Source organism: Zootoca vivipara, chromosome 11 (assembly GCF_963506605.1).
Source record: "Zootoca vivipara chromosome 11, rZooViv1.1, whole genome shotgun sequence".
Taxonomy (NCBI): Eukaryota; Metazoa; Chordata; class Lepidosauria; order Squamata; family Lacertidae; genus Zootoca; species Zootoca vivipara.
The window spans coordinates 6,996,891-7,022,213 of NC_083286.1; the positions used below are offsets into that span (position 1 = coordinate 6,996,891).

At 40.8% G+C, this 25,323-nt stretch overlaps 2 protein-coding genes across 7 annotated transcripts; one reads left to right on the plus strand and one right to left on the minus strand.

The window, feature by feature from the left end:
• Positions 1-16,575, minus strand: HNRNPK (heterogeneous nuclear ribonucleoprotein K). Of its 5 annotated transcripts, none has more exons than XM_035099707.2 (16): positions 16,438-16,575; positions 14,122-14,185; positions 13,946-14,018; positions 13,043-13,140; positions 12,343-12,399; positions 11,021-11,064; positions 10,066-10,138; positions 8,677-8,790; positions 6,028-6,156; positions 5,532-5,833; positions 5,173-5,227; positions 3,465-3,515; positions 1,908-1,929; positions 1,746-1,828; positions 1,271-1,440; positions 1-529 (listed from the first exon to the last, which is right to left on the minus strand). In XM_035099707.2, exons 3-16 carry the CDS (start codon positions 13,992-13,994, stop codon positions 496-498), a joined length of 1,281 nt encoding a protein of 426 aa, XP_034955598.1. In that variant the 5' UTR covers positions 13,995-14,018; positions 14,122-14,185; positions 16,438-16,575; the 3' UTR covers positions 1-495. The 5 variants fall into 5 exon arrangements, with proteins under 5 accessions (XP_034955598.1, XP_060136068.1, XP_060136067.1 ...); XM_060280085.1 differs by lacking the exon at positions 16,438-16,575 and adding an exon at positions 16,102-16,237 and having other exon boundaries at positions 1-469; XM_060280084.1 differs by lacking the exon at positions 16,438-16,575 and adding an exon at positions 16,102-16,237 and having other exon boundaries at positions 13,946-14,012; positions 14,119-14,185.
• On the plus strand, positions 16,323-20,896 carry RMI1 (RecQ mediated genome instability 1). Of its 2 annotated transcripts, none has more exons than XM_035099706.2 (2): positions 16,323-16,429; positions 18,268-20,896. In XM_035099706.2, the coding sequence occupies exon 2, from the start codon at positions 18,302-18,304 to the stop codon at positions 20,024-20,026; it is 1,725 nt and encodes a 574-aa protein (XP_034955597.1). In that variant the 5' UTR covers positions 16,323-16,429; positions 18,268-18,301; the 3' UTR covers positions 20,027-20,896. The 2 variants fall into 2 exon arrangements, with proteins under 2 accessions (XP_034955597.1, XP_034955596.1); XM_035099705.2 differs by lacking the exon at positions 16,323-16,429 and adding an exon at positions 16,596-16,764 and having other exon boundaries at positions 18,268-20,894.
• Positions 20,897-25,323: the final 4,427 nt, after the last annotated feature.

Sequence of the window (25,323 nt, forward strand, 5' to 3'; positions counted from 1 at the left end):
TTGGTTCACTAAATTTATTTTTAAAATCATAAAACATCTTACAAAAGAGCATTACATTCTGCACACTGCTTTGAATGGATGCCAGGGATAGGTAAGTGAACTACCAGTACTCTTCTCCCTCTTCAAAACAAAAAAAGGTATAAAGCAGATGGTTCACAAGTGACAGAAAAAACATTACAGTTTACAACCAACATAGAACAAAAATAAAATCCACCTTCTCTGCTGCTGTTTCAAAATACCAATGTTAGTTTTGCAAGCCACCCCACTCCCACCCACCTATATGTAGAGAACTAAAAACATTACATCTGGTGACAGCAAAAAAAATTCACTACACCTCAAATGCAGAACACCTATGAAGCAGAGGAATGTTGGCTTTTTAAACAGAAGCAGATTTAAGAAAAAAAAAAGATGCAGGACTCCTTCAGTTCTTCACTAGTCTTAGAAAAACTTTCCAGAATACTGCTTCACACTATAAAAAAGAAAAAATATCTTGCATTAGAATCCTTCAACATCTGCATACTGCTTCACACTATAAGGAAAAAGAAAAAAAAGGCATGTATTAGAATGGTTGAACAAACAACTTGAATCAATATTTGCAAATACATTTTAAACAATTATAAATATCAGAAAATACATACTGGTTAAAATTTTACAGTTTGTAATTAGTGGCTATCTACTTTCAAAGACAAGTTACACATTGCAAAATGCTCACTAGACAGCTGATGTTAGAAGAAATAAAGCAAGTAAAACCTAGAGCTGTTATACATGGCAGAAAAGGAAGCAATGCCAGTGAGGTGTGAAATGCTGCATTAACAGCACCAATAGTTTTCAACTTGTCCTGTAGAGGCATGGTCTGTGCCATAAGGCAGACTGCGATTTGTTGTCGATTTAGTTATCTAAAAACAACAAAATCACTAGTCTTCCACACAGAACTAGACCAACATCCACTGAAATCTTCTATATTTTCTACAGGCTCTATGTAATAGATTACAAGTAGGTTTTTTGCAGCAGTTTTCACCAGAGAAATGAGGACTGCTTGGTTAAGGTCACTTCCAGCAAGATTAGTTTTGAGGGTGTCTTCATAGAGTAAGAATGGAAAACAGAAGAGAAAGGCATACTACGAAGTGTAGAAGTTAGTATACACTACCAGCATAAAGGTTTGTTTGTTTTTATAAAATATAGCTTTCTTTAAAAAGGCATACCGTAAAAGAGACAAAGTTCAGTAATGATTTACACATTTAGTTTACAGCTGCAGTTCTATGCAACTTGCCTGTTTTGCAGTAAATACTGTGCATTTTGAATCTGGTCCTGTGTGCCTGTGATAGTTATTATCCGATCTTCTGAGCCCTCTAAGGGTTCATCAATTTTGATTGAAGCTCCTGATTCATGGCGTATCTGTTTGATCCTCTGGCCTCCTTTTCCAATAATGGAACCAGCCAGCTAGAAAAAAAGGTAGGTTTTTTTTAGCAGCAGCTAGTAATTGCAATATTACAACATACAAAGTTAATACCAGAGTAGAAAAACATACCATTACATAATATGACAATTTATTATGCAGCACTCCTGGATCGTATATTCAATAACAAGTTGGGGAGGAAAGTTTTAACCCATTTCCTTCAAAGCAGAATACAAGCTTAACATGTAACACTGAAGAAAACAGTAAGTCTAACATACTGCATAAAGATAAAAAACCATACGTCTCAAGGTTTATTTGAAAATATTTTAACTAAAGGGAATATACTTACATCTTTGGGTATTGTTACTTGTGTTGTAATTATGGGTCCACCAAGATCACCGTAAGAGCCACGACCCCCTGCATAAGAATAGTCTGATTTAAAACGTATGCATCTTGCTCTTTTAATGACTGAACAGTAAACTGTATATAGTACACATGCATTAAAGCTTACCATATCCTGATCCACCCTCGAACTAGCAAAAAGGAAACAAAAAAAGAAAGTCTTAGCAGCTTTTGTTTCATGTAACATGGAAGCTAACGAAAGTATTCTACACAGCTGATATCTTTATCTGTATCTATATTTTTAGAAGACATCTGAAGGCAGCCCTATTTAAGGAAGCTTTTAATGTTTAATAGATTATTGTATTTTAATATTCTGTTGTAAGCCACCCTGGGGAAGTGGCTGGGGAAACCCATCTGGCTAATAAATTATTTATTATTATTTATTATTAATATCTATATATCTCTACCTATATATAACTGGACCTCTGCCATAAAACCCTAGGTAAAATATATCTGTACATTTCTGGATTTCAAAAGAGAGCAAGGGCCTTTCACCACCAAAGCACCAGCATTGTGGAACTCCTTCCCCAATGAATCTCAGTATTTCAACAATCTTAAAATACAGTGGTACCTCTGGTTAAGAACTTAATTCGTTCCAGAGGTCTGTTCTTAACCTGAAACCGTTCTTAACCTGAGGTACCACTTTAGCTAATGGGGCCTCCCACTGCCACATGATTTCTGTTCTCATTCTGAGGTACTACTACAGGGTTAGTGGAGTCTCTAACCCGAAGTGTTTGTAAGCCGAAGTACCACTGTACTTTGCAATGGAGAATAACTGACCAGGCATATTTTATGCAGCATGATTCATGCAAAGTCAGCGATAACAAGTCTAGTGGAAATGTTTAGTTTCCAATACCAGATAATGACTAAACTATATAGCCCTCAATAATAGTCTATTACTCCGGAACCCTATTTAACATTCTGACAACCTTGTACAAAAAAGGCAGGCTCAGTTCTAGTCAGAGGTACGTTACAAATTCAGCTCCACTAATTCAGCATGTGATGAGATGCCTTTCTAGTGCACTGGCAAGCTCTCCCTCCGTCCCCACCCAGCTTAAACAGCCTACGCATACACATGGGTATGCATACATTCATCATGTCGGTGTGTGCACACAGGTTTATAAAAGTTTTTTTTAACATTTTCAATTAAGACCTATCAAATACACAACATATTAAGAGAAAAACAAAAACATTTTGGAATCTTTCAGGCCTTCAATTGCCAACTTAAGAGGCACACACATTTCAGGAAACATCAAGATAAGGAACTCAAATAACTGCTTCAGGTATTTTAATGTTTCATCCATCCCATATTACTTAACTATACAAACAATATGTTGTAAGATTTCTGGGATTGAAAGAGTACACGAGAAGGAATTCCACAATACAAATCAAGCAGTACGTGGGAAATTTTGCAGCACCCCTCCTTAAGCAAACTGTTTCCTTTGCCTCTACAAGTATTTGAGTTTAAACATATCCATTTCAACTACTAGCTTCTGGGAGAAGATGCAGGAGAAAGTTGTTGCTAAAAGTATTACTTGCTTAAAATCCAGCAAACCCCCCAAATGGAAGCTTTTAGCAATGGCAGTTTATGAGCAAAACCAGTTCCTTATTGCCTCTCTCCTACCATCAAGAACACCAAATCAGGCTTTTAAATTAATGTACTCACCATTTCTGGCGTTTCTATGTCATCGCAAGCATTGACATGACATTGCATCATCTTCCCAAAAAGAAAGAAAAAATACATTTGAAACAAGTTATTTATAGACTCATAAATCATAAAGCTATGTGCCTGTAAACTTAGATATGCAAAACAAGCTTGATAGGTTACAATTTAAGGCAATTTCCATATGCACTACTTATATTCTTCTGCAGCCAAGTGCAACTCTTAAGCAACGTGAGTGAAATCCATATGCAAGCAGAATTGACTTCAATGAGATGCAGAGAATGCTCCTTTTTCCATACCTTCGCCATCCAGACCACCCAATTCTGTTACAAAGGTTGGGAGAATCTCCAGAGGAGATTTGGTGGGGGGGTGCAGGGGTAAATCCCATTGCGTAAAAGTGTGCAGTGGCCACCACTTATGCAATTTACTTACACAATTGTGACCTTGGGCAGACGGTCAAAAGAGAAATAAAAGAAGGGCAGGGAAAACCCACTGTTACCAGCCTCTGGGAAGGATGTTAAAGGGTTATGGGATGCCGCCAGGGCCCTTGCACAGCCTTCCCAGAGCTCAGTAAGCAAGGCAGAGGCCAAGGCCTGCTCTGGACAAGTATGGATGATTGCGCAGGGTGAGGGAGTAGTTCTGTGGGTTTCCTGGGTTTACGTGATTTTGTCTTTGCACATGGATGCCAGGAGCTGAACCCTCATGTAAGTGGCAGGCCCTGTATGCACGCAATATTGGATACTGCTTTATATATCATAGGCTCTTACTTTTTCAATTACCTACATGGTTCAATGTATCAAACAGTTATTACATGTTTTAAGTTAAAATACAGTTTGTGGTTTAATTTAATTTGACAGTTTAGTACTATATTACTATGTATTTTTTACAATATTAAAGATTATGAATTCATTTGCTTCTGAGTCACTCAAAGAACTTGTGTTATGGGCAGTTACTGAGTTCCCCTCTGGTAATTCCTAAGAAAGTGTAAATTCTGATTTAGGCATGCAGGAAAGCAAGCATTCTGTACACAGTAAATTAGGCTGAAATATTGTATACGCTAAGAGGCTCGCAGTGCAATTCTATACCTGCCCACCTAGATATAATCCAAATGAAGTCAATGGGCAGCAGTAAAATATAACTTTATATTCCCTTCATACTGCAAACATAAAATACTATGGAACTACAGCCCTACATGATTCTGACCTAAGTAACTTGGTCAAAATACATTTCTTCCTCATCAGAACTGTTACTCATTTTGAAAAAGATGACCCACAATTAGAATCATGTTCCTAACCCTGAAGCTTAAGATTCTGAAAGTCAGAGCTTTCCAAACATCTCATGCTGCCAACACACTTTTTAGACATGCATCATTTCGTGACACAGTAATTCAGTTTTACTAGCGAACTGTAGATTAAGCTAACCCCTTTCCAGCCCCGGGAAAGCCTACAGACTGCAGCCAACACATTAACCTGTCGTGACAGTTTCAAAAGCTCTGTTCTAAGTACACAAGTGCCAGTGAACAGAAAAACTTGAACTACAATACTATTAAAGTCTCAAAATACTCAAGATTCATAAAAGAAAACTGAAAGTTAATTGTGAAAAGTAAAATTGTAAAAGAGTATTGATATCCCGTCATACATAAAACAATGCTTTCAAAATACCCAATTACCGAAAAACTGTATTCATTGTTCTCCTATTGAACATAACTTACCATTCCATCGTAGCGATCACCAGGTCTGCCCCTTCGGTCATAAGACATAAGGTCCCTTAAGAATGCAAATGATATAATTTAGACTGTTTACAAGTGAAAGTCTCACATAAAGACATTGTCAAATACATAAATAAGCAAATTGATTTGGTGAAGATAAATCAATCTTTTTTTTTACTTTTAGACCAATATTATGTCACAGAAATTCATGTTTTATAAATCCATCCATCCCACTTAAACATAAAATCCAGTTCCATTTATTAACTACTATGTTCTCCCCCAAGCACAAACCTTACTCTCAGCAGCTGTTAACTCAATACTGCTCTATAAAAGCACTCCGAATCATTACAATGTTAACTTACCCGCCTCTGGGAGGAGGAGGGGGAGGAAGAGGAAGATTACGAGCTCTGCTGCCACCTCTACCACCACGGCCTGGAGGAGGGGGAGGAGGTCCTCTGCGAGGGCTCATATCATCATAATCTCTTCGTGGAGGCATTGGACGACCACGACCTGGAGGCATTCGATCAAAGCCTCCTCTGCCACGCATTGGAAATCCCACAGGACGCCCCCTTCTGTCATCAAACATCATTGTAAATCCACCATAGTCGTACGTTTCATCATAAAAGTTTGGATCATAAGGCTGTGCACGTCCTTTGATTGGTGACTAATATGAAAAAAGGAAAACAACTTTAGCCTTCTGAACATTTCCCATAATTATATTTTAACACATATATTAAAAGACTACAAAGTCTTCAAGTTACATGTATAGCTTATTTCAAGCAAAAAATGCAACTATCTTTGCACAAAAAAGGCACGGGGGGGGGTATGAAAACAAATTATTGTAAAGATTAAAATTACCTCTGATATAAGATCCAGTATTATTTTGATGCATTCCACAACTCTATCAGGCTTTCCACCAATTAGCACCACTCTGTCAGAAGAATGAGGACAGCATTCTTGGAAAAGCTTAATGGTGGTCTGAGTGTTCTGCCAAGAAAATTTTAAGTAAAAAATTATTTAGAATCAGCTCTAACCAGTAAGAAAGCTGAAAACTATTTAACATAGCTTGTTTTTGAGATTTGCATGCTGAACAAGTAGCAGCACAAACAATACACACTGGAAGCTCATTGGGGAGAACCTTTAAGAAAACTCCATTCTCAAACTGCACTGTCATGGCTTGTACATACAAACCATATAATTACACTAGTTATGGTTCACCTACTTTTCACCGTTAAAATTCAACAATACAGGAATGATGTATGGTCCTACCCCTATTGAGTTTCCTTCCTTCCTCCTAATTCAAAATAGAAATTTGTAAAATGCATTTAAAAGCAGAACTGATGCTTTTTCATATGCTTGGTTCCACAACTTACATCCAACCCAAATGAGGGGCTACACATGTCACATACTCCCTCCAAAGGTTATTCCTTAAATTTAACCATTTATGATATATTAACTGCATTATACCTTGACATCTAGGCTTAAATTTGGTCTGAAAACAAAATTTCTTGCCAGAAGAGTGCCAGCAAATTATTATAAGCTTCTGTCAGCTAAAATATCTAACCAACCAAGTCTCCAAGCTGTCAAGTTGCTGCAGCTCCAAAGCCCGTACATTACTGGGGTCCAATCAAGAAGGTATCAAGACCTGTATAATCCTTCTTTAGCAGGCAATCAAACCATTGGTACATTAGCCAAAGTCAGTAGACAAACACTCCTGGCTACCAACTGCACCTGATATATGAGGCCTGGAAATAGGAACACTCCCAATTGCGTATCTGCTCTTTTAAGTGTAACATGACCACATCACAAAGCAGTTTTCCTGAACTACTTCTGGGGCTACCAACAAATCATGTTCTTCTCAATTGGACCTTTTACTGACATCATGCTAAGCACTCAATTGAAAGCCACAGAAGCTGTGTTGGATGTTCGGCTTCCAAAAAAACGTTTGCAAACCGCAACACTCACTTCCAGGTTTGCAGTGTTTGGGAACCAAAACTTTCGAGTCACAAGGTGTTCAAGAACCAAGGTACAACTGTATTAGTATTTACTAAGTAATGCTAGCATGCTACATCATGCTAAGTGATTCTAGGAATATTGCCACAAATGCTTCAGATTATCAGAATAAATTGAGCTGGACCATCATGAATCTGCTCCAAAATCCAAGATGAACTTTTCCAGTAGTTTTAGTTAGGACAAACCCTGGCATAACTCCACAAGAGCCAACAACGGGAAGTACATTAATGTCCCACCAAAATAGAAGGAACCATTGCAAAACAAGACCTCTAACTCAGGGTTACAATAGTGTGGTGCTATTTTTGATATTCTCAATAACCTCAACGCGTGCAAGACACTCAACAGGGCCACATTCAATCTGTCTCCTACAAAGATGCAGAAAGAAGATGAAGCCAAAGAAGTCCCAGCACCAAATCCTGGTCTTTAAATGTCTAAATAATCGAGTGCTCAGCAACCACTGCTAGCAAATGGTTTGACTTGGAAGCAAATGGTTTGACTTGGAAATCAAGTAGAGCTTCTGCAACACTGGTCCTGCTACTGCCTCTAAGAGTACAGTAGATGAAACAATGTCCTTTCTTTAAAAAATGAATAAAAGAAAGTCTTTACAATGAGTCTAAAGGTTCAAAATTTTCCAGTGAAAGATCGCCAGGCTGCAAAAACACTTCAGTCATAAAAAGGTCTGCTGAGCAAAACTGTGCAGACACAATTGTGGCAGAGCTACTTGCTTTTATCATCAACTTTAAACATTCATAAGTTGTATACAAGTCATGTTTAGTTGGATTTTTCCCCGGATTCCTCCATGAGTGCTCAAATCAAAGACAGACTTTTTAGCCTCAGAACCCTAATTTATAGAGAGGCCTGCACTCCAGAAACCTAGTGAATCTCTAAGGAGCTATTTTGTCAGCAGCCCAAGTTGGTTCCTTATACCAGGAGTGAAATGTGTTTAACGAAAACCACTGTGAAGTGTTTGACAATTATTAGGTTATGTTTTCACTCTATAGATTTGTATTCCATTTTTACACTTAGTGACGCTACTATACAGGCTCAGATATTGGTGAACCTCCAACTACAGTGTACAAATTATGTGGAAACCGCCACCTTTGCAGTAACTAGTAAGAAATTGTTTCTCTAGAATCTCTGGAGTACAAGTTACATCAGGGGATCAGACACCCACATACCCTTTGCACTAGCCATTTCAGCTGTACAATGAGAAACAGCTTCAGATACTACAGAAGTATTAGAGACTGTCACTAATTTTAGTAACCAGAGTCAAAACCAGAATAAAATGGATCTCTTTCTCTACACTTTCTTTTACTGAAATGAAACTGTTTGCAAATTAATCACATACAGTATTTGGGTTTCTAATTCTTTAGCAGCACGAGATGAATAAATTTTAGTGAATTCCTGCCACCCGATGACTAGTAACAACTATGAATTGAACATCATCTTCAAGAAAGTAACTATGCTTATATCAAAAGACAAAAATTATGTTACCTCTCTGAGTTCTTTGATTTTAGCACCCTTGACACCAATAATTCCTCCAGCCAAACTCTGGTGAATCAACAGCCTTAACTCACAGTCGAAGTCACTTCCCTTGTAATGCTGATACTATAGACATATTCGGGGTGAAGAATAAGAAAAGCAGTCAGTAAGATGTTTGCTTGAATAAGTACCGATTTAGTACCCAGTACAGTACCATACTGTTACTTTTTCTGATTTCCAACTTCCAGTACCTATCACCTACTAAATCCAGACACCACTCTCCAAACAGTTTATATGTTACGATTTAAATGTTAAAGTAGTAAAGGGGCCCCTGACCATCAGGTCCAGTCGTGTCCGACTCTGGGGTTGCGGCGCTCATCTCGCTCTATAGGCCGAGGGAACCAGCGTTTGTCCGCAGACAGCTTCCGGGTCGTGTGGCCAGCATGACAAAGCTGCTTCTGGCGAACCAGAGCAGCGCACGGAAACGCCTTTTACCTTCCCGCCGGAGCGGCCCCTATTTATCTACTTGCACTTTGATGTGCTTTCGAACTGCTAGGTCGGCAGAAGCTGGGACCGAGCAACGGGAGCTCACCCCGTTGCAGGGATTCGAACCGCCGACCTTCTGATCAGCAAGCCCTAGACTCTGTGGTTTAACCCACAGCGCCACCTGGGTTAAAATAGTACTGTACCATTATCCAAGATATCAGAGGCCTGATTTTCCTCTAACACAAGCTTATGCAGCCCAGCCAGCTGCTTTTAAAAATCTAAAAGGTGTTTCAAACACAGTTGTGATATGGTAGTGGGGGGCGGGGGCTCCTAATGTTCAAAGTAGAAAATCTCACTGGAAGGAGTGCATATGCAAGTAGACTAGCCTAAAATACATTTCCAGCCAGAGATTACCGTTCTGAGTGAATTTTATTTTAAGTCAAGGAACATTCAGCATATAGGAAAAATCAAATCACTAACAAGGCCTATGACCACACACATAGTGACCTTGCTATTAATAATGCACCCCAAGATAATAAGGGGCCACAGCTCAGTGATAGAATTTGCATATAAAAAGCTCCCAGGTTTAAGCCTTGGAGAGCCGCTATCAGTGTAGACAATATGATGATGATTTATTTTTATTATTAACTGAATATATATACCACCCAGAGATGTCAAGGCGGTTCACACAATAAAATCAAAATACAAAACAACACTGAGTTACATGGATCAATGGCCTGCCCAAGTACATTAAAATTTCAAACTTAATTTTATTTGGTGTGCTATACAAAAACAACTCTTGCTGACACTCCAGTTAGGACACATATCTGTATTTTAAATAGAGGGCAAGTTAGCGACAAAAAACAAGAGCATTTGAAGCTCGCCATTCAGATGCATACACCCAAATACACTTACCTCTTCCAAAGTAGGGATAATTTTCTTCAAGATTTCTCCGATTGTTTCGATATCTGCACTTATACTCAGTATGCTGTCAAATAGCATTAAGCATCAGGTGTCACAAATAAGATAGGGGGAAAGGTAAAGTAAGTTGTGTATTTATAATTGTATGTGTTATAAGTCAACTTTACAGAGCTGAACTTACGAGTTAATATTCCCCACTTAAGTAAACCTTTTACTGAAGATACAGCACATGCACCTTTGTTTATGCCCAATAATATAAATGGTACAAGTTTAAAATAAGGTTTTGGAGATAAGAGAATGAGTTTCTTGGAAGGAGTCAGATTAAGTGGACAAGAAATTAACGAAGAACTGAAAGCAGGAGTGAATACTCATGTTCCCCGCCACCACTAATTTAGGATACCCTCACTATTACATTGTTAAACTGGCACACCTTCTCATAGGAAACATGGGAATATGCAAGTGGTGAACATTATATTTGGAATAGGGTTATGAGACCAGTTAGAAATTAGGTTACTAATGGGCTCTGCAAGAAAACGAATACAAATGCAAGACAAAAAAGACAACACAAATGAGAAGTGAAGGAGAGTGAACCAGGAGTTAGCATTTCATCAGAAAAAATTATGAACAGGCAATGCTGGGGGAGCAAGGTGGATCACAAAGACAGAGCAGAGCAAGAGACTATTTTGAAACAATCTGATTTACAATGCAGCAAATATACAACAATTGAAGCTGTGCTCCTTCCATTGAAATAAAATTAGTGGATTGTTGGGTGGGCAACTCACGTAAAAGTTCAGTGACAAAAAAGACTTAATGGGGAAAATAAGACAGAAAACTTAAAAAAAACAATACACCGTCTACGGGGATACTATTTAATTATATAAAAGGCAGGTAATAATATACATTTCTCTCTTTCTAATCAGGCAGTGAGGCATAAACTGTTGGGACATACCGCTCGGGGCCACTGCTGTCTGGGACTGAAACACTGGCATTGTACTGCATTGGTCATTGGCGTTCGTGGATGTTGGCATTGGGCATGGGCATTCAATCAGAAGTTGTCAAGTAAGGCACCCGTTTGGCAACGAGCACATTTTTGGGCATAGCCAACCAGGGTTTTCACATGGGCGTTCAGGGGCGGATGGGCCAACGTCATGGTGGGCAACGCAGGGGCATGTCGATCCAGTACATGGGCAACGGAGAGATATATGGCCAAAAAAACAAGGAGAGGGAAGAGGGGGAAAAGCAATAAATTTAAATTTAATACAAACTATACTCATTACTCTCAATGAAACAAGCTTAAGTTGTTCTGAAGACTAACACAATAACGGATAGCTACATTGACTGTGGCTTAACAGTTATGGACCGCAAAAATGAGTTACTTGGCCTAAACTACTTTTAACATTAGAAGTTGCAGTAGCAGGCTGGCTCGTGAGGGTAGACACAAAATCTGTAGAGATTCAGATTACTGAAATCCTGGGAAAATTGGGAAAGCCACTAATCCATGAATTATATGTATGAAATCTAGATTTAGGCAGGTGAATTTTTAAGTACGCTAGCTTCAGAAAGATCAGTTAATGCACATGTGATTACTACCCAAGTTCTTACTTTTACCTCAGATCAAGTAACCAAAGTTGACAGTTATAACATTCTGCAGGCGTTTTACAATATAATGAAAATATCAAACACAATGTGAAATGATATCGTGCCAAATATTTCATTAAATACCATTATTATACTTTCAAAAACCGAAGACTATGCACAATATAAAAATTGCTTTTTACAAAGCAGTGTTTAACTATTGAGACTTAATACTGAAAGTGTCTATTCACAAGAGTCAACCCACTATAAAATGGTAGGTATATTTACTGTGATATTCATGAAAAATTCATTCCAATTAGAATGCAGCTAAACTGTTCTGTACATAGTATCATGCCAGTCTGAACACTTCTCTCCTGAAGAGATAGACTGTTTAAGCAAAGGTAATTCTATAGCTGGATAAAGAATGGCCATCCAGGTTTGAATTATTTTAACTGGAAGCTTAAGCTCTCTGGTATTGCAAGCCAAAGCAATGAATACAGTTTAGTGTAATGCTTTGTAAAAGAAGGGACAGGAATTTTTCCATATGAATTATTCTGTGTTTTAATTATATGAATGGAATATCCTGACACTTAAGAATTTTTTTAAAAAAAATCAATACAAGTGGCTTGTACTAGACACCTATAGTTTTCACAATAGCTATGCAAAATTATTAGTGCTTAACTTGTAAATACTCACGTCTGTACGAAGTGCCTTAATATTTTTGCCACCTTTGCCAATCACTGCTCCAGCATTCTATTTAAAAAAAAGTCAAAATTGAAATTGATTTTCACAAAAGCAATTACAATAATAAGGCTGTGATTGGACATGGAAGCTGACACTCCTTTTAGTAAACTTCGCAGATAGATTTTTTTAAAGTGGATGAGGCAAATAAATCTAATCTAAACACACAGCTTTAAGTTATTATAGCAAACAAGAGAGATTTGCCTATGGTTTCCTGATAAAAAAATAAATTCAAACAATTAATGCAGATTTGCTCAAATTCAAATACTAATGATATACTTTAATAAGGTACAAGTTATGGCAGAATATTGTAATGCTTAACTAGGAACCAGCATTCAACCCTACAAATGAGCTGCAGTTTCCCAAAATTTAGGAAAGCAGTTCTGTTATATAGCTTAATCTTTTCTTCAAAAAAAATAATGCCAGGTCATGCTTAAAATCAGGTTTCTTGTCTCACATGGCAGAAACATTTTGCTGTGTCTCCAAACAGAAATCTGTTAAGAGTTCATGATATAACACCTGGTATGCTTAAACTGATTATCAGATATTCTCTTTATTCTGAACACTATTCATCCTCAAATGTGGACAATCAAATTACTACAACAAAATACCACATACTCAATAACTTGTTTTGCAATTATGTAACAGAACATACTTTGCTCTGAAGCAGAATGCGTAGTTCCACCATCTCATCCGTGTTCCTTGATCTTTTGAAGGCCTGTTCCTCTTCAATATCTTCAGCTGGACGTTTGCCTAATATTTTAGAAAACAGAGGATTAACAATCCATTTTTTTTTGTTTCTACAAGCTGCAGGGCACAAGTCATTTTATTAAATGGAATAAGGAGTCTTTTAAATGTGGGGATTTCAAAGTTTAAGCCAAGGCTAAATAGGTATAAACAATTACTATCCTAACAGCATTAATAAAAGTAAGCTTGGTGAATTCATATTGTTCAGTACTATTTTTAGCTTTAATGAACAGTCAGACAGTAAGTGTAATGTAAGGCACAACAAAGCAACCTTATTGTCCATTTCTACTGAAAGCTCTAAAAAACCGAACTATAAATAAATCTCTATGTTTGTGAAGTTAGCATTTTATTCACATTAATAGTAACAATACCAATTATCATCTTACCCATCAAAATGCTTATATTGGGACTATCAGTTATGGAATGTAAAATAACTCAATATTGTTACCATTTTAAGTACACTAAGGTTTTTTCCCATCATTTATTTAATAATTTTAAGTATCTACACTGGAAATGTATTCAGCCCATACATTTGGAAATCAAAACCCCCAGGTAATTCAAATGCCCTCAGAAATCTGAGATCCACATGTTAAAATGACCAATGAATAGGACATGGTTGCAGCATTTAATTTAGGTTTTTATTAAACCAACACCCATTGTCTACGGTGGCTGCAGTGCAGATTGTAAACGAAATTTTTATTCATGCCTGGACATGGCATTTATAAATTCTGAACCCTTGACAGATATTCCATACAGTTACTACTTTCACATATAAGAGCTGTAATTTCTGATTACATACAAGATAGCTTACCATTAGTTTCTGTATTAGTGAAGGTCTCTTCTTGCTGTTCAGTCTCCATTATTTTTAGCCTTGCAAATACAACCTGTCAAATAAAAATAAATAAAACCCCTTAAGTGCTTAGAAGAAAGCAGCCAACTCTGCAGCTTGCTAAAGAAATGAAGTGACATTTGGTTTCCAGCACTTACCAATATTATATAGCTTCGCCAAGCAAACCTTAAACGTTCTGGGCGGGATCAAAGATCAGTGAGCCTATGAAAAGCAACATACAGCCATTTTGGTCATGTTCATTATTTTACAGTTCAATATTCCAGAATACAGAATAAAAATGAAACATATCAAATGTCTGTCCAACAATGCCTCTTCTCTGTGATGAATTGTATAAGAGTACATAGTATATCAAATATCTTTATTTGCAGCCCAGTCATGAATTGCATCTCATGCAAATCTTGACTTCACTCTAGTTTTTACAGGAAAAAACATTAATGCCCGTTCACTTTTCATACTGAAGCCAAGTTCTCTCAGTTTCAGGAACTAAAGCAGTTCCTCTGAATGATTTCTCATATCTGATTAGTTTTCTCAGCTAATAAATGCCACCTTTAAATTTTTTGCTATTTGCAACTTCTATCCTAGAAAACTTCAGAACTTATTTTCACATTAAAAATATGCCCTGTATCCAATTTTTTGAAAGGTGCTATTTTTCTTCTTCTTAAAGCAACACAACAGTGAATACAGCTCAATATAAGCCAGGGACTCCTACATCAAAGTGAAAGAAACTGAATTCATTTTCATGGTATTGCAACTGATGAATAATTGCAACAGTATGATAAACTGCAGACAATAGGTATCTGAAGAAGTGTGCATGCACACGAAAACTCATACCAATGACAAACTTAGTTGGTCTCTAAGGTGATGCTAGAAGGAATTTTTTTTATTTTGCAGAAAATAGTTGTGACCGTTGGGAAGAAGTGGCTTTACTTCCATAAATTGGCTACTGCTTTAAAAATAAACAAGCCCGCACTAACACTGCACCTTGGTTTACTATTTCATCTTTGCTTTTGGTGCAAGTCATTTGATTTGAGGAAAATACATACAATCGCAATATACAAAAGGATTTCGGGATCTACCATAACGTATTTCGGTTAAAGCGATTTAACGGTGTTAGCAAGAGGAAAGGAGCTATTGTACCAGGTTGGCAGTACTAAGCAAGAACACGATATATGAACACTGGCTCTAGGTGGAGAGTAGGGGTGGTGGTGGAAGGTGTTACAAACCCCTCATAAATAGCTTTCAACATAAAGGATTCCCCAGTTCTCCTCCCCGTCGCGGTGCGGACAAGGCGGCCCACAGCACAAGGCACTCAATTTACTTCCGTTAGGGACCTCGAGGCTTCAGGAGGGCCCAATTTAATCGCAACACAACCGTCGTCATAACCCGTCAAAAAAAGCGCAAACAAACCCCCAATAAAGAGGTCGCCCGGGGAGCGAAGGAAAATTGCCTCTTGTTGCATAATCTTGACCTGCCTTGGAGAGCAACGCGACTAAAAATGGCGGCTCTCAAGAGCAGCTTCGGCTGTAATGGCGACCACGAGCTGCTAGGAGGAGCCGGGAGCGGAAGGAGTAACGCCACGCGGCGGCCCCGAGCGAAGGGCCCACCCGCCTGCCCGACAAGACACACAAAAGAGGCCCGGCGCCTCCTCGCTCTGTTCGCCGGCGGGAAAAGTCTACAGGGAGCGCCGGGGCTACTGGCTCCGCAAGGCCCGACAGGGGAAGGAAACGCCTCCCGCTGCCTCTCCACCCACCGCGGCCGCCATGATTTCTGCAGCAGCGTCGGCAGCCGCTGCAAAACCCGGGAAGCTTTGTTTCCTTGCGCCGCCTCCCTTTTCCCGGGCGGCTGCGGACGCCGTGGCTCTGAGCGGGCGGCGCCACGTAGCGCAACGGCCGAAACGCGCCCCCCCGCAGCCACAAGCGGGACCTCCTGTCGCCCCTCCCCCACAGGCTCACCCGCCCCTTAGGCACAAGCGCCCCCTCACCCCGAAAACCTCCTAGGCCCGACGCGGCGGAGACCCAGCGTACAGAAATAATTAGAAACACACCCACCCACCCCGCCACGGGCAAAGGCCAAAACGCAAAATCTCTCGAGGAAAGAAATCTCTCTCGGCCCCTTACCGCGCAGCGCACTAACTCCGCCGTAGCCGTCGCTAAGGAGTGCGAGAGAAAAGAGCCGAAAGCAGCCGTAGCGCGCGCACACTCACACACGCCACGGCCGCCCGCTTATTGGCTCGCCGGCCCCGCCGCCGCACCCCTATTGGCTGACGGCGCCGCCCTTCTCTAGCGAGGCACGCTGTGTGGTCGGGGCCCGCCCTCCGTGGCGGCTGCCGCGGCGCCAACCCCGCAAACGGAGCTGTGGGCTGGCCGGCGGCTGAGGGCGCCTCAGCGTCTCTCCAGTCCTCTTATCCCCTGGCTGTTTCCATTTTCCCTGTTCACATACTGCTTGGTACTTACATTTAATATATATTTCAAAACAAAAACCGCAAGAAACCAGCGATCAGTCCTGCTCGTTATGGTAATGACAAGGGAGCGAAGGCCTTCAAGGAGAACGGAACTGATCCGAGGTCGCGCGTGCGTGAGGGGAAAGAGAGCGAGAGAGACGGGGCGAAACAAAATGGCGTCGGCGCAAACTCCGTCTCGTCCTCCCGCCGTGTAGCCGGCGGGGCGGACTTCTCGCGAGCCCGGGAAGTTCGCTTTGGCGCTTAAAACAAAAGCCGGGGAGGACGGAGGGCTCTCGAGAACCCGCGTGTGGCGGCAGGACGCGAGTCGAGCGCTTCTTACGTACGTCGCGGGGGAAAGGGGGAACCTTGGGTTTTTCTTCTCCCGTTGCTCTTGGGTCCAGCAGAGTCTGGGGAGCGGGAGGAGAGAGGGCGCTGGATTGAGAGGATGACCCACCCCATGGGCTAAACTTCCCGTATCATCATCATCATAAATAGCTGAGCTTAGAAAACAAAAAGAGTTGCGCTGCCATTAAATGTTCGCTTGTTGGAAATAGTGTAGGTCTGTTTCAGGATTGCAGTCTTAATCCGTTTATGGAAATGTTGGCTCTGGGGAATCTATCAGAGTCAGATTGCAAAGGCCAGGAGATTTGAGAACCTTCCCCTCCCTTGTAATAATGTTTAGCCCATTCTCGCAAATCTGTTAATAAAAAGGAACTACGTAAGGGGGTGGGTGGGGAACCACCACCACCTTTCCTTAGCTTGCCTTTCAGATGATTTGTGGAACAACAGTAGCCTGCAAAAAAACCCAAAAAACTCCACGAAACTTTAATTCTCTGAGGGCAACTTTCTGCATTTCAGACTACTGTTGAAGGCAAAAGAGTTGTTTTTTAAAGTTAGAAAACATCTACTTTCTAAGACAATGTAGGAAGGGTTTTCAAATCAACAAAATTTTGTCCATCAGTTTTTACGTCCCCCACCCCAATTTTCTATTGCTTTTGTTCCTTTAAATTTTTTTGTTGTGTGCACTTTCATTCTATGGTGCAGTTATTTGCATAAGATTTGCACATGTGCACACTGTGACCTGGTCATTCACACATCATTCATCTTGCCGTGGTTTTAATTAAGTGACTGTATCTACTTCAAAGTACAGTAAATGCTTTGTGTATTGATTTCTCTAATGCTTCACACAGTCTTGCTGATAGGGCTGAGCCCCTTAATTCAGTTGGGGTTACATCAGAATATATTTAGGAAAGAACTATACATATTCAGAGGGTTTCATAAACCCCACTCTTCTTTCTGTCCTTTGCTTCTCCGTTTTCTATCCCTAGCTTCTTCATTCCTTCTCTGTTCTGCAGTGCAGGATTATGGCAGTGCCAGCCTGTTGTCTAGAATTAGTATTGGGTGTTGGAGAAGTATAAAAAGGTAAAGGGACCCCTGACCATTAGGTCCAGTTGCGGACATATAGTTCTGCACTAAAGGAGGAAATTCTGAGGGCTGTTAGACACTTCCTAAAATCCTGACAATAAATTGTGAGAAAGAGATGGTCTTTGCCTACCATAATACTGTGTTTTTTCACTAGTCCAGTAAGTGTAGTAATCATATGATAGTTTGTGTGTGTGTGTGGGGGGGGTACTTTTAGCTGCTCAGTTGCTGACCTATGGACAACTTACTTTCGCTAAACGAACAGGTAGAGCTGGCAGATTACTTGGCTAGCTTACCAGTTAGGTTGCGATTGGTTAAATTTTGCTGCATGAGTTTCCACAGGCAATAGGTTGTTTAATCAGACATTTAGTAAAAAAAACCCTTACAGTTAAGCCAGCAAACCTATTTTGTTTCATTCCAGGGCATTAACAGTTTTCCTTTCACCTCAAAAGAAAATGACTGCATCAAGTCTGGCAGCAAGAGTGAAAACTTGGCTTTCATCTACATGGCATGTGAAGGTTCCTGCTCCATGGCTAGAAGCGTGTATTGATTGGATTCAACAAGAAAATGGCAGTGGCAGTTTGGCTCAGGCTTCTATTAACAAGCAAGTTTTTGAGCAGTGGCTTCTTACAGATCTCAGAGATCTCGAATACCCAGTTCTGCCTGACTGCATTTCAAACAATCCAAAGGGAGAATTGAACAGCTTTTATTCCATACAGATTGATTCACTTGTTGATGTGAGTCAGCCTGCCTATTCCCAACTGCAAAAGATAAGAAAGAAAAATACTGTAAATGAGGAAATAACTGGTAATACACAGGTAACATTGAGGCCCTGGGAAGCAAAGCCTACTCGAATGCTGATGCTGCAACTGACAGATGGCATACATGACATTCAAGGCATGGAATACCAGCCTATTCCTGTTCTCCATAGCAATCTTCCTCCAGGGACAAAGGTTACGATACAGGGGAAAGTTGCATATCGCTTAGGTGTTCTTTTGCTTAAACCAGAAAATGTAAGATTGTTGGGGGGTGAAGTGGATAGCCTTGTAGAGGAAAATTCTGAGGAAAGAGTTCTTGCTAGGCTTATTAGAGAAGAAGACAGAAATCCTAATGCTGAGAGATCAAATGCTGCTGAATGTGACATTTCAATACCTGTTGATGAAGTGGGCCCTTCTGATGAAGAGCTTCTGGCAAGTCTTGGGGAAAATGAAGAATTAATGATAAACGAGGCCCGTTTTGAAAGTGGATACTGCACCAGAAGTACCAGATTAAATTCCACCACATCTCTGCTTCCCACTACTGAAAGCTGTTTGCTACAAGACTCTGCAGCATTCATTGCAGAAAATGAAGAACAAAGTGTTCCAGTTCTGGGGAACATGGAAGGAGATTTCTATGAGTTTCCATTGGAAGATGATTTACTTTTAGAAGAAGAGATCCTGCAAGAACAGATACAGGTTCTGAATAGAAGCTCTAACATAAATCATTACCTTATCAAAGAAGGGGAATCTGGTGAAACAGTAATATGTGATATACATGAAGAAAACACAGGAGATTTTTTAATCAAACATAATGCCCAGAAAACCCAAAACATGGAAGGCTGTTTTGGAAATATGATAGTACAAGAGAAAAACAATGAAAAGCCCTCCAATAATTCCAACAATAGGCTAACAGACATTAATGTAGAACTTGAACAATATCCTCAACCTGAACAGACTTGCAGAGTACAAAATAAGTGCCACAAAGTTGATTTAAATGCCCTTCCCTTCACATATTTATCAGTTTTATTACGTAACAAGCCCAAGGCTATTACAACTCTAAAAATTAGAGCATTTATAGTAACTCTTACCAGAAATCTAACAAGTAGTGGTGGCTTCTCAAGTTTATCAGCAAAAATATCTGATGGTACAGCTTATTTAGAAGTTGATTTTGCTGATGAGATTCTAACAAGCTTGATTGGGTTTTCAGCACCTGAAATGAAACAACTAAAGAAAGATCCTGTCCTAGGCCCCAGAATTAGGGAAGGTTTACAGAATTGCCAACGAGCACTAATAGACCTCTGTTGTTTGATGACCATCAAATTTAACCCTTCTCAGACAAAAGCAACAGTAATAGTTTTGCAAGACATTAATGCAAGTGATTTCAATAATTTAAAAGAACGCCTAAATACATGCTGCATTTAAGTAAAACTCTTATTCGCAATCCCATAAAATTGTTAAATCACAACTCATTTATAGTTATTAGGTGAAATGCTGTTTTGTGGGTGCTTGAATTCAGAAAAGAAATGAGTACTGTGACATGTTTTCATTGGTACTTGTCTATTTTAGCAAAGGTTTGTGTTGGTTTTTTCAAAAATACTTTCTCATGCTATCGGGGAAAAAACAAGAGTTATAGCCAATGGTAACAGTGTGAAGCAATATTCAGCTATGCCCTCACCCTACATCTGCCCTGGAGGGTCCTTCACCCTTCTGGAGTGGATTTAGGGGGTGGAGGCTGCAACACAGAAGGGCAATCACTCATAATTGCTTACCTCCTGTTCTGTTGATGAGAGCCTTACTATCAGCTAAGTGACACTGTCGGATACTGTATAACGGAAGGTTTTGGAAATAAGTGAAAATCCAGTATTACCGGAGCTCATTTCTAAGACTAAGCTTTCTGAAAATAAGTTGATGCTTAAACTGTTGTGATGGGCAAGTCAGAACTGTTCAATTTGCAATGTGTTTTTCTGCTACTTTTAAGGTATTTGTGCATCATGTCATTTCTATCTTACTCATTTTGAAAAGCCTGAAATAAAACTATTCGTAAGCATAGTGGACCAATGTCTTGAGCTGCAACACAAAAGACAACCAAGCAAGCCTGGAACAGAGGACTAGGCTCCTGCGCCTTTAATTTCAATGGGTATAATTTGCACAACAATCTGTACCTATAGATATTCCCTTTTCTACGCAACTATTAGAGGTGTAAGAGCCCTATTCTGTCTAAAGTTACCCTAGGAGGAGAGAAAGCAGAAGGAACTAGCAGGATACGGCAGGGGTCTCCAAACTAAGGCCCGGGGGCCGGATGCAGCCCAATTGCCTTCTAAATCCGGCCCGTGGATGGTCCGAGAATCAGCATGTTTTTACATGAGTAGAATGTGTCCTTTTATTTAAAATGCATTTCTGGGTTTTTTGTGGGGCCAGCCTGGTGTTTTTACATGAGTAGAATGTCTCCTTTTATTTAAAATGTATCTCTGGGTTATTTGTGGGGCATAGGAATTCGTTCATATTTTTTTAAAAAATATAGTCCGGCCCCCCACAAGGTCTGAGGGGCTGTGGACCGGCCCCCTGCTGAAAATGTTTGCTGACCCCTGGGATAAGGCATTGCTACCTGATCTCCCCCTTTGCTAAGGTGGTTAAAGTTATCTTCATGGCAACAGTATTAGGACTTATGTGCCTTTAGCAGATCTTACTTATAAATTGTGATTAGTCAAACAGCTCAGATAATATCTAGAATAATGTTAAAATACTGTAGCTGATAGTTGAATTTATTTATGTAATCCATTGTGAGTCAACCCAGTAGGATCCAAAACATTTTAGGCAATTTTGTTGTTATTGTTGCAATAATTGCAGGTTGTGCTCATTTGTTGCCACAAGATCCAGGCATCTCTCAGGATGGCATTTCTGATGCAGATATTTTGCATATCCCTCATCATTCGGGTTTATCATACCTTTAGTGATAAAATATGTAAGTTCTTCACACTGAGTGCTTGCATTCCTTTGTAAGCTTGTTAAAGTCATAATTAATTGGGTTGTTTGATCCTAATACTTTCGGAATATTGCTTTTCAGCTGGTGCACTGGGAGCAGGGGCATAGGAAGGGCGGGGGCGATAGGGGCGCTTCACCCCAGACAGCGCGATCCCGAGGGTGCCATCGCGGCTGCCCCCACCTACTCTCCGTCCCCTGTGCTGGATAATGAAGCTCCACCACTGACTGGGAGCAACAAATGAGTCACACTGACCTAAAGTGGGTTGCAGTGGTGGCATCTTCACCATTTTCAATCTTTGATTTAGAAAAAAAAGAAAAGATTTCCAGAAGCAACTTTTACCTTTCTTACACATTTTAATACAGTAGTTTTATAGAAGGGAATTTCTGCAGACACCCTCTGTATACCTGCCCCAAATCCTGCTCCTACACATCCGATTCCGCTATAGGAGCCCTGTCTTACATCTGCTCAACTGAGAGAAAAACAAGAAGATGGTCACATATGAGTAAAAAAATTAGATTGCAGATTGTAGCGCAAGGTGCATTCTAGGTCTGAACCTTTACACAGTTATTCTAAGCTAACAGGAAAGTCAGCTGAGAGGGCAATATACGAGGACCTCATTCTCCACAGCCTGAGAGAAAGTTCCCAGGCATCCCCAGTGCTGTAGCAAAAACTCTTCTTGCTAACCTGCTTCATAAAGAAAAAAAGAGAGGGCATGCTGAGGAATGCTGGATAGATTGGTGGAGGATTTGAATCACAAATGGCCTTAATAAACAAACAAAAAAAGCCTATGAGCATGTGCACTTAACTCATCATTTTCTTTGCTCACTTCCTACCTTGGGTCAGTAAACAACGAACCTCACTTGGCTGTTTCTTGCCCCCAAACCAGCTTGGCTCTACAACTGTGGGTGCCCAGGGCCTTGGGTGGCATGCAGTGCGCATGGTTCTGGCACTGGAATGTGTGGGTGCCCAGCCCTTTCATGGAGAATTTTGTGGGTGCTCAGGGCCCCAGGGAGTTGGCACATATGCCCTTAAAAAGAAAGAATTTCCAAATGGCAGATTGGCCTTCCTCTGGGTGCAGCCACTTCCTACACAAAATCTCTGCTCTCCAAAAAGGAAGGGAGATTGAAATATACCGTATTCAGAGTGGATGGGGGAGGGGACCTTTTGACTTTTGGAACTGCTCCGTAGAACAATATATGAAACCTGCATTCCTGACTTCAGAAAAATGTTTTTGACTGGGTGGAATCCATTCCTTTAAAATTTTCACATCATCTAGGTCTCAAAGGAGCTTAAAAAAATGCACATTATATAAAATTTACAGCAAATTAAAACTTCTGAGAAGAAAACGTGTCCTTGAACTCTGATAATAACTTTTGTTTGTTTGAATGTAGAATAGAGAGGGATATGTACACACACATGAAATTCACATTCATTGCTCTGCCTGCTTTTTCCTCTGGCCCCAGCCACCACTGCCATGCGGCCCCTAGAATGTTGTCAAGAAAGGAATGTGGCTAGTGGCATGCGATCCGTGGATTGGGGGGCGGGGCTAGGCTAGTCCCCTAAATGTTCCCCTGGTGCCTCCTTTCCTAAGCCAGTGAAGCTTCTGCTCAGCTGAGGGAGGGAGGTGTGATGCTCTGAGGGGTCTAAGAGCCCTCCTTCCGCCTCCCCAAAGGCCCACCCAGCTTTGGGAAGGAGGTAGGAGGGCTCCAGCATCCTGTAAGAGCCTTGGAACCTCCTTCCGTTTGTGTGTGCGTGTGTGTCACTGCCCGCCACTGAATATGGCCCTCAGGCTGAAAAGGGTTCCCAACCTTGCCATAAGAGAAGCAAAGGAAAGCAATGAAAACACAGAAACTTGGAAGAATTGTAAATTTGAATGACTGACAGGGAGACCCTCAGGAAAATATTCAAAGTTAGAGACAAGATGTTATCAGCCACACTGATTGTCTCAACACAAACCTATCGAGATCTGGATTCAACGCTACTTTCCAAATAATACCACAATTCTTACTGGGTAATTCAATTTCAATTTCATTGTACTATTTAAAGTACAATGACAATAAAGAATCTCTCTTAATTCTAGAGTTGCCATATTTTGAAAATGGCCTTCCCAGACAGACCTACCCTTGACATGAAGGCCGCAGCCAAGAGGAGGTTTTTTTTCTCTGGTTGCCCGACTCCTTTCCAGCACCTGCTCCAGCTTTGTGGTTTGCAACTGCTTGCCAGTGCCGGGGGGTGACTCTGGGCCACTGAGAGGACTCGGATATGGAGCAACCTCTACCTCAGGCCTTCGGTCTCCAAGTGGCCACTGGCAAGGTCATGCCTGGGATCGGGTCCAGGCAGGAAGGCTCATCTCTCTGTGGCGCCTCTGGTCCTGCTTGACACTTCCCCAGTGGCACCAGAGTCCCCCAATGGCTGCTCAAGCCACATCGGATGGGAAAACCCAGGAAGCCCCAGAGAGGCCATGAAGCCGCCGCCGCCCGTCTCCCCTCTGACGCGACCTGAGCAACCATATAGCTGGATTTTACCAGCCATTCCAGCGATTTCCACCCGGACACTGTTTCCGATGGCCAAATTCCAGCAATGTCTGGGAAATTTCGGACATATGGCAACTCCAGGTAATTCATGTGTTGGGGGTGTGCTAATTTATTAGGGCAGAGTAACTACTTGCCCAGGTACGCGAGTGGCACTGGGCAAGCTGGCACAGAGCCTAGGGCTTGCCGATTGGAAGGTTGGCAGTTTGAATCCCTGCGACGGGGTGAGCTCCCGTTGTTCGGTCCCAGCTCCTGCCAACCTAGCAGTTCGAAAGCACACCAAAGTGCAAGTAGATAAATAGGTACCACTCCGGCAGGGAGGTAAACGGCGTTTCCGTGTGCTGCTCTGGTTTGCCAGAAGTGGCTTAGTCATGCTGGCCACATGACCTGGAAGCTGTACGCCGGCTCCCTCAGCCAGTAAAGTGAGATGAGTGCCGCAACTCCAGAGTCATCCGTGACTGGACCTAATGGTCAGGGGTCCCTTTAACTCCTTGCCCTAGACCCTCACATTGAGGTAGAGATATGAAATATCCAACAATAAGTGTTTGGAGTCCTACCTAATAGCATCTGCTACTTGCAACATTGTTTTCATTGTACTTTTAAAAATAGATCAATGGGATACCTTTGGTTTTAAGGTCCAATCTTATCACAGTGGCACGGATAAAATGTTATTTGTTCAACTTCTCAGATATCAAAAGCAATGCTACAACCAGTTCTGTGATGACAGGTTTATCATGTGGAATCTGGAGACAGCAAGAAAGTAGCCACATCATCTGCCCAACCCATGTGGTACCAAAATCCTGCTGCTGTGGCGGCTAGTATCAGTTCTGCTGTAGAGGTACATTTAAAGCAGGCATAGGCAAATTATACAATAACTTCCATTTTCTCAATATGGAAGCATTTGTCTGATAAGGGAACTATAGCTAGGAAAAGGTGATTATATTTGACACTGAATTTTCCTATGCTGCTTTTAAAACGATGTATTCCTCATTTTAAAGCATCTTCTCCCATTGTGCAGTTATAATTTAAGAGTGTTATGTATTGTCACTTCTCCATTTGTAAACATCCAAGACCTGCTGAGTAATTACAGAATAACCTTCTAATGAAATGCAGTAGAGGGTTCTAATTAAATTGTAAAGTTGCTTAACAACTATACCACTTAAAATGAGATTTTGCCAAGCATGAGTCTTAATGAGTTCTCGGAA